Source organism: Limulus polyphemus, unplaced genomic scaffold, assembly GCF_000517525.1.
Source record: "Limulus polyphemus unplaced genomic scaffold, Limulus_polyphemus-2.1.2 Scaffold220, whole genome shotgun sequence".
Classification (NCBI taxonomy): Eukaryota; Metazoa; Arthropoda; class Merostomata; order Xiphosura; family Limulidae; genus Limulus; species Limulus polyphemus.
Genome location: NW_013665830.1, coordinates 380,960 through 390,561, shown reverse-complemented (window position 1 = coordinate 390,561; position 9,602 = coordinate 380,960). Strand labels below are relative to the sequence as shown.

Genomic DNA, 9,602 nt, shown 5'->3' with positions numbered 1-9,602 from the left:
AATGAATCAATTGTTTATTTATGGTCATATACTTTAGTGGAGCATGACAAAAATGACAGTTTGTAACTCATGCCTGTATTTTGAGAATGTTAATCTATGTTGATTTGGGTATCTGTAAATCATGACATGGAGGTGTATGACTGAATCATAAATGGAAATTCCCTGAGATGATGAGCAATCAATTACAAATTAGGAATTTGCAATTGATTGCTCATCATCTCAGGGAATTACAAGAAGTTAGTAACAATTAAATATTTCCTGTTACTAAACAGATGCACAAAGAAATAAATGATCAAGATGCATTTTATATGGCAGAAATCGCTCACTTTTAGAGTAAAAATTTAAGTAAAACAAAAAGAAAGAAGCAAATTCGAGGTCATCACTTCTTATTTGAAAGTTAAGAGTTCTGTTATCCAGGTAATCATTGTAGTTTTAGATTTAGATCTGTTCTTACTAAAATAGTATTTAAATCACCAAACATAAGTCATTTAAAAGCATATCTGGTTTTATAAAAGAGCAAATTATTATTTTTTGTTTTGTAAAGTAGTACAGAAAGTTGTGTTGAAATAGATAACAACAGAGATACATCAGTGTTTATAAACCAGAACATCCCTGTCATATATCATACTGACATTCTGCTATGTAGTGTAATAGTTTCTGGTTTTCAAAGTCCAAAAGTATTTTCAGTTCAATTTTACTGTGAAGCACCTCAGTGTGAGAAAAGATTACTATTAAAATCCTTGTCATAAAGTCAATATGAAGGGGGCCCCAATGTGGGTAAAAATGACTAAACTTTAGTTGCTCTTTGAAATACATTGAAGTACCATTGTGTGGGCTAAGGACGATTCCTAGTTTTATAGTTATCTGAGGAGCATCTCAGTGTAGATAAATAGGACTTAGACAATTTTAATTTTCTAACAGGGTGGTCAGCCTTTGAAATATGATTGCCTTCAGGTGTGGTAGACACAACAAGATTGGAAGAGTTCAAGATAAGGCTTAGTACATAATTAAAATATCATGGCTGAATAGATTCAACTGGTTGTTTGATGAAATGAATGGGACAGCTATGCTATGTTTGCTTAAAGTACTAGTTTTATAGTTGATCTAAGAAGCACTTCAATGTAGGTAAAGATGACTAACCCTGAGTTTCAATGCTGATCTGCAAAACACCTCAATGGTGATCAAGGTGACTAAACCTTAATCTTATAATTAATCTATAGCATATCTCAAGACAATCTACATGTAGCTCAATCTTAAAGTTTACCTGTGGAAACTTCAGTATTAAAAAACACGAGTGTGTCTGTGCAACATCTCAGTTTTGGTGAACATAACTAAAACTCACTTTTATGGTTGATTTATGTACTACCTCAATGTGGGTAAACAAGAGCACCATTAAAATTTACTTGTATATATATCCATAGTTGAGCTATGAAGAACCTTAATATAATAACAAACAGTCATTATACAAAATTAATGACTGATCTGTGATGGTTTAGAATTTAATAGAAACCTTCTATAGCAGACTAATACAAGAAAGCTTAGTAAATTTAAGTAAGTAAATAATTAAGAGTTAACAGTATACAAAATTTAAAAACTCACGTAATTTATTTTCCTTTACTTGTCGTAGCTCAGTCCTTGGAATTCCTGGTCCTAAACATTCCAGGATGTAGTACTTAGCACCAGGACTGAAGATGGCACTGTTGTACAAACACTGATCTCCAAGATCACATGTTAAACACATGTCTGACCTCTGTTTAGCTGCTGCACTCATTACTTTGACACTAAAAACATGTCTTTCCCCAGGTTTGTCTTCCAATGTAGTAATATAATATCTATACAAATAAATAATGTCATACACAATGGTTTCCTGCCATTTATTTACTTTGACTAAAGAATGTCTTAAAAAACAATAATTTCTAGTATTACCTAAATTATATAGCCAAACTAGTTTATTTTCAGGCACTGCACCAGATATTGTGATATTCTACAATCTTAATAATGTGGAAGAATTTTCAGTCAAGTTATGTAAAAGCTACAAGAGCTATAATGCTTGAAACATTAGAATCACTATAGTGATAATGCATACAGATAAAAACCACAAAAAAATTAGTCAACAGATTTAACACAGAAATTTCTACATTTTTAAAGTTCAAATGAATTTCGATAAACACCTCTCAAATACTGTAAGCTTTTCCTTGTTGATTTTGCACTCATGCTGTCAACAAAGTATGTCACTTAAAAATTTTGAATATTCTTCATGAATTACAGAGCACATGTCACATACCCATAATCCTTCATTCTCCCACCTTCTGTGTGACTTATTGTGTACACATCAGGGGACCTTATACAAGCTCTGCTTTCCTGCCATAATTCAGGTTTTATTGTAAGTTGCAGTCCTGAGGAAAACCCTGATTCTATGAAGAACAGGTGAATTATGATGTATAAGTAAGCATCTTTGACATCCACTTGAGAAGGAATTTCTATCAGATTCTTATGATTACCATCTTGAAATTAGGAATGTCAAGTAATGATTGATCTCCAGATTTCTTTGGCATTATAAAAAGAAGATAGTAAAATCCTGAGGAAACTATTTCCATTAATCCCTTTCTGTTAAAGGTTCAAAACTTCATGATCCAAAATTGTAATATAAACTAGACCTGATGAAAGAGTTAAAAACTGGAAGGGTCAAATGTGGAAGAAAAGAATAAAACTGAATAGAAAATCTGAAGTAAAGAATCTGAAGAACCTGAAGGATCACAAAGCCAAAGGTCTCACAGATGAATAAATGATCCAAGATGATTCCTAAAAGTATGGACAGAGGACTCATTTGATCAAAGGAAATTATTTCAAATTTAAAATAGAACATACCTTAGGGAAGGAAGATAATGAAAAACAAGCATAAGCTTCATCAGGATTAGGGCTAGCAGACAATTAAATCCTGGAAAAATGGGGTGGGTGTTACACAAATTGAGCATCTACATGATTGTGAACCCACCAGGAACACCAGCTTACAATTTTGGCATTAAAGGCATGAATACATTGACCAATAAGGGGTGACAATGCAGACACTGGATTAAGCTGCATGCTACAAGAAGACTGCACGAGTAAGTGCTCCAAAGAAGTTGTAGAAGTTACAATATTGTCAGAAATATTTGCACAACCTTACCCCTGAAATGCTGCAAGCCCTTCCTTGTTGAGTTTGCACACATGCTTTCAACAAAACATGTGGCTCAAAATATATGAATGTACTTTTATGTGTCACAAACTCATAATTCTCCACTCTCTTATTGTGCATGCATCAACAGATTTTACATAACCTCTGTTTTCCTTTCAATATACAGATTTTCATGTTAACAGTCAGGCTGTTAATTTTGCTACAGTGAATTCAAAAGTCATCATAATTATGACCAGATGTGAATTTGTGTTATTTAATCAAACAATAAGATATAAAATAACTTGAAACCAAAACCATCTAGTTAAAGATAAAACTCTCAATCTTTAAAGGTTATATGAACCAAAAATGTGTACTCAACTTTGTTAGCATGTTGTTAGTAAACTAAAAAAGTCAGTCCTGAATGGTTTATTACACTAGGATAGAAAAATGCTGAAAACCAAACTTCTAAAACAAGCCAACAGCCATTCGATAAAACATGATTATTCCCTTCTCACTATCAATAGTGTTTACTTAGAGTTAATCTTAAAAACTCATTTGAATTTCAACAATCTTCTCAATTCAATGCTAAATTTTTTGCTACCACACACATGACACTGTAAAAGTTATTTTTAATTAGTAATTGCTTATCAAGAATAATACTCAATTGTAAAATAGAATACAGGAATTCTGTTAAAACATTAACTTCCTTACTTTTATCACTAAATCTTATCATCTGTTTTATACATGTGTTCAAATTGTCTTGAAATTATTCTGACTCTTACACTGTATCCATGTCTTCTTTATGAGAAAGAATATTAGTCACATCATAACTTCCATGGGTAAGAGTTGTCTTCTGTTGATTCTACAGTTTTAAAGACAAGATCTTTTAATGTTCTCTTTTATTTTCCAATTTATTTAAACTCATAATTCTGGTACAGTTCTGCAATTTTACTATAAAAAAATAAAGAAATTTAACTTTTTTAGATGCTTTTACAGGATTCTTTAGTTACAATAAATGAAAAACAGAAATAAAATTTCTTATTATTCAAAGAGAAAAAAATTGCCATTAAAGTGCTATTAGAAGCTTATACAACTTTTCTAGAGAACAGGCTATAAAAAGAAAAAAAAGTACAACTTTGAGGGACTGAACTTAGTTATGATTTTCAATTAATTAGGAACATTAATCATTATATTTAAATATTAATTTCTCAAGATAAACAGTAACTACTAAAAAGCTATTTATTCAAAAAGAACCAGCTGAATACAAGTTTCTTTTACTTAAAGGCTTGTTATTTTGTTCTATTGTTAAACACGAAGCTATACAATGGATATCAAAACCCAATTTTTAGCTTGGTAAGCTGTTAGACTTACCACTGAGAGCTATTCAAAGGCAAAAGAAAAGACAAACATAATATGCTTATTACTTATATTACCAAGAAACCCCATACTGCTAATCATCCAAAGTCAAGGAAGCTCATAGTTGTTAAAATTCAAGCTCCTTACTGATACTACAAAAGCATGAAGGCTAAATGCAATAGTTACTTAAAACTTCACATGTAATCCTCTTGATTCTGGGTTTTACATTTCTTTTGTTTATCTGTATGCTGAAATTGACATATTCATTGTTACTCTTCTTGTTATCCATGCTATAATCCTTAATTTTCTTATTAGCACCTTGTCTTGCTGACAGATAAACATTGGAGCATAAGAGTGAAAAAGGTATGAAAATAGATAAATAGTTAAAAGATGGCCGTTGGATGATTAGAGTGAATATAGTAGTTATTCAGTATGTCAGTGATTTCAAATTACTTGAGACTAGAAAGTGAAGTTGCACAATGAACAGAATGCACAGATAAGTATTCCTTCACACATTGCTACTGTTACAGCTTCTAATATCCACAGTGAAGTGCTTCATGCTAAGTTACAGAATACAACATTGCTTTTCTTAGTTTTGTTCATAACACTAATTGTTGACAATAATATGAAAAATAAATGTTTACCCACATAAAAGAAAACTTAGTCAAATTAACAGAAGTGTGAGGAATATGGGGGTTCTTACATCCCTATGTCTTAAAAAAAACACGAACGAACTCCAACACTCCCCCAGCCTAAAATTTTTGCATGTCCTCAGATAAGTTCTGATTCATGGCTGTATAACCACCATTTTATTTAATCAAGAGCAAACCAAAAGCTAATTATTTAAAACTAAAGCCCATATTATTAATAATCAAAGTAAATTATAACAATGGCTGCTCAAACAAAAAAAACACTTCAATATGTGAGAGAAACAGAAGATCTCATACTCAAGTAAAATATGTAACCCCAAATGCTTTCCACAAACTGTTCTTAATGTAGCAGAGTTATTTAATGTGAAGGCAACAGAAGATCCCTTACTCAAATAAAAAATGTCACTTTTAATTTGTATGTTTCACAAAACATTCTAAATGAAATGGATTTTTTTAATATGCAGTTTATGTTCAGTATGCAGTAGTGAATATGAACGTATAATTTAATCTTTCCCAACAAATATATGTCTTGGAAAGACTTTTATATAAATCACTGAATAAGCAATATGAAATGAGAGACTGTATTATTATAGCAAGGACAAGTAGTCCTAAGGATATCACTCAAATAACTGCAAGTGGGGGTGTTGCACTCCTATGATTTTCTTATTGAGAAGTTTTTCAAAGTTCCATCTTCTCAACATGAATATTTTGTGGAGTGTACTCACTGATTAACAGATGATTCTACAATACAGAAGGAAATTAAAAAAAAATATAGTAACTGTAAGAAAATCAACAATATAAGGTCCACTGCAACTCCACAAAACTTATGTATTTGTGTACATATGTTAAAATAACAACTTAATTTCAGAAAAACAAAAGAACTACAATGTATATTGTATAACTTACCTTCATAAACCCAATCAGGAATTCCATCATAAATTTCACCTTCTTTGCCATCGTTTGTTATTTGTATCCAGTCAGCACCCAAGTTTGGTACATAATATATATCATTGTTCTTAATAAAAACCTGTCAGCCTATTGTTTGCCCACAAACCCTCAACATTTTGTTTTTGGATTTTTATAGATCTCAAAATTGACCAATTTGACCACTAAAAAAGTGTAAATCTACTGATTGGCAGAAAAGTATTGTCCTTGATTTACTGAAATTACCAGAAATAAATGTTAGATTTAAGCTAGATATCTTTCAAACTTACCAGAATGTCAACTTTGATAATGTGACGGAATTTTCCATTGGAACCATCATTTACTGGTAGACGCAAAAAATATGACTTCTTATCTTCACTGATTATTAGACGTTCATAAATATCAACCCAACCAGTTCTGCTTGTTTCTTCTATGTTCTGAAATATTTTGTAACAATCAAGCAAAGTTTGATTACATCACATAAATAATTTTTGCATTAATCTAAACACCTGAAACATAAATGAATTCTGAACATCATGATTTATTTAGTTTCTATAGCTATAGAATAAATTAAATTTTTATTTATTTATTTTTTCAATGGGGAATATAACAAGCAAGATATGTCTAGCTGTCTACAGGGAACAAAGTAACTTATAAGAAGCAATATAAACAAAAGTCAGGCATACTTCGCAGCATGAAGTAACAAGATAATCAACAACTTGTCTAATCACATGAGTACACTATGTAACCAACAGTCAGTAACCTTCTAGTAGCATAAAGAAAAATGACTACTCAATAACCCAGGTACATATAGTTGGTTGGAAGAACAATGTAAGTAAAAAAAAGGCCAAAACATGACTAGCTGTTTGAAGGTACAAGGTCATCAACAACCAAAGCATGTTTTTTTCACTTAGAGGAACAATACAATCAAAGAATTCATTTATTATTTCATTACTTTTAGATGTTGGTATATAATAATATTCATCATACCTTACATATAAATCAGTCATATTTACCATATATACTTAGGCATTTTCATTAATTATATTGTATACAGTATTGTATTGGACTCCCATCACCAAACATGCTTGCTGACAATACATCTTACCAGCACATTTGTGATGGACAAAAAAACCCTATCATGATCATACCAACCTGATCAAAGCTTTTTTTATTATATCTTCTCATGTTTTAGAGAGGAATCATACAGCATTAGGTAGTGTTGGTTAATTATGTCACTACTTCAATTTTTGGTAATGGTTCAAGATTTGTCACATTGTTTGGGCAAGAGAATTGTAGGTGGATTACGTGACTTCAGTAGTTACCATGCAATAAATATGATAGGCCTTTAGATGAAATACCAGAAGGTAAAAGAAATAGGGGTAACTCCTGGTTCTGATTACATGGTTTGTTACAATTGCTGACAGGAGAGTCAGGTTTTAGGATTTTTGTCCTGGATTTTGTATCAGGAATAAGAATTCAAGTTAAAATAATCCAAAAGTTGAATATATTCTGATATTTTATACATTTGATCATCATAGGTCTAAATTTAGAGGATCAGAAGATGGGGCAAAGGGAGAATTGAGGAGGGAATTTTATTCCAATGACATTATACTACCAATCAGATCATACTCTAAAGATAATTTTAAAAATGTCCTCATATTACGAAGTTTGGTAATCTATCATGCATTAAGGGAAATGAATGCTTCTTGATTCAAGGTGTCGGAACTAGAGGTGCTGGAACAGAACCCACTGGCTTGAGATAAAGAGTTGCTGTGTACCTTTTGGTGGTACATTGTACCACTGCTTTGGCTTGTCTTGATGAGACTGCGACTGTTCCATAAACATTTGAATAAAAGCTGTGAGATTTGAATGAGATATTTCTATAGTTAGAGAAGGCTCAACTGACTTTAAGTTAGAAAATTTATATTTCGTGAGGGAGGAAGTTTCAAATTTTTTGGACAATCTGTAACACTAGGAAGAATTAAAAACCTGCCCTAGAAAGGTCAACAGAGTCTTGAATTGTCCTAAGTTTTCCTCAGTTAATTAAATATGGCGGAGTTGGTTTCACAGGATATTACAGACATTTCTTTGAAGTTTTATGCATTTATTATGGAACCATTGATAAAGCTAATATGAAAAATATTGTTTCTTTGATCTCAGGATTGTGAAATAGCTTATGTGACTTTAAAACAAAAAAAAATTATTTCTGATCCTATATTATCTTTTCTCAACTTTAATGTCTTGTTTATAGTACATACAAATCACTGATGCCTTGTAGTTAATACTGAGAAGAAGACTAGCGATATTTTAACCACACAACCAAAAATAGAGAACAGTAAAACACAGAATAATCATAGAATCATAACATTTATACTAGCCCTTCATCATCATGACATAGTGAGGCTTGCATGCTTCTCCTGAAAATAACTTTCATACTGTTAATCTAGATTTTGATTGGCTCCATAAGATGTGCAGCTGGTCTCAAAACCCTAATAAATCTTGCTAAGAAGGTTCAATTTCTGGCAGCTATTTCTGTTGCAACAAAGAGAAATTGTACAGATAAAAAACTGAGCTTAAAGGCACAACTGTTCTATGCTTCACACCATAAGATTTCACCTCGATGAATAACACAGAGCAGGACAAGAAGATTTTTGAGTGTTTTGCCACAGAAATATGCAATTTTTCACAAGGTTTATGCCCAAAACGAAGAAAATAAAGGTATCAACAAAACAAACAAACAAAAAAAAAAGATATTTCATATGTTCGAAATCTAGAAGGAGGCGTAGCCTCCTTTTCTTCCTTTGATAAGCCACTACTGATATATGCATCCAATGTGGGCTTAGGTACATTTCTTAATGAAAGGAATGCCTAGCTGATATATGGGTTGTTGAACATTTTCAATCTTACTTTGAGGACTCTTCTTTGTTGGTGCTCACTGAACACAATACTTTGCAATGGTTCTTTTTCTCAAACAAGGGTGTTTGAATAATTGTGTTGCTAAGCCTCAAGGTTTTTTATTTTACAGCCATACATTGTTAAAATAAGTATTGTCCTTGATGTTTTCTCTCAAAATCCATTGTGTGATAAGAAGTTGGCTCTGTTTAAAGAATTTTCTTGTAACTTTTTCTCTTGTGATGATGTTGCCTACAGAAGAGGATATTGCTCTTTTGTTGAGATAAAGAATGACTTCACACTTTGCAGGACTCTGATATCACACTAAAATCTATCACTAAGAGTATAAATCAGGAAGAGCCATATATTCACTTAATTCACATAGTTTTGGAAGGAGTCTTGATTACAAGATGTCCTGATCAAGCGAGTTATAAGGATCATGGATGTTCACTATTGCTTTATAACCATTAGTTGACTACAACATCATTTTTTTTTACCATGAAATGCATCAGGATATGAAGTATGTTAGATAATGTGGTCCTTGTCAAATGTCAAAGCCTTTTCAACAACTTCCAAGTGAATATATGGTCCCTATAGTATCATCCAGAGCTATCAAATATGGG

The 9,602-nt window shown here is 31.8% G+C and overlaps 1 protein-coding gene across 1 annotated transcript in view; it reads right to left on the bottom strand.

The window, feature by feature from the left end:
• LOC106478517 (prolyl endopeptidase FAP-like) overlaps window positions 1-9,602 on the bottom strand; it is a 290,108-nt gene that overhangs the window by 10,496 nt on the left and 270,010 nt on the right. Inside the window, exons 12-14 of the mRNA XM_022382141.1 lie at window positions 6,375-6,521; window positions 3,937-4,016; window positions 1,600-1,832 (exon numbers count right to left, since the gene is read on the bottom strand). Of these exons, the coding sequence (XP_022237849.1) occupies window positions 1,600-1,832; window positions 3,937-4,016; window positions 6,375-6,521 (460 nt within the window). The remainder of the gene's footprint in view (window positions 1-1,599; window positions 1,833-3,936; window positions 4,017-6,374; window positions 6,522-9,602) is intronic.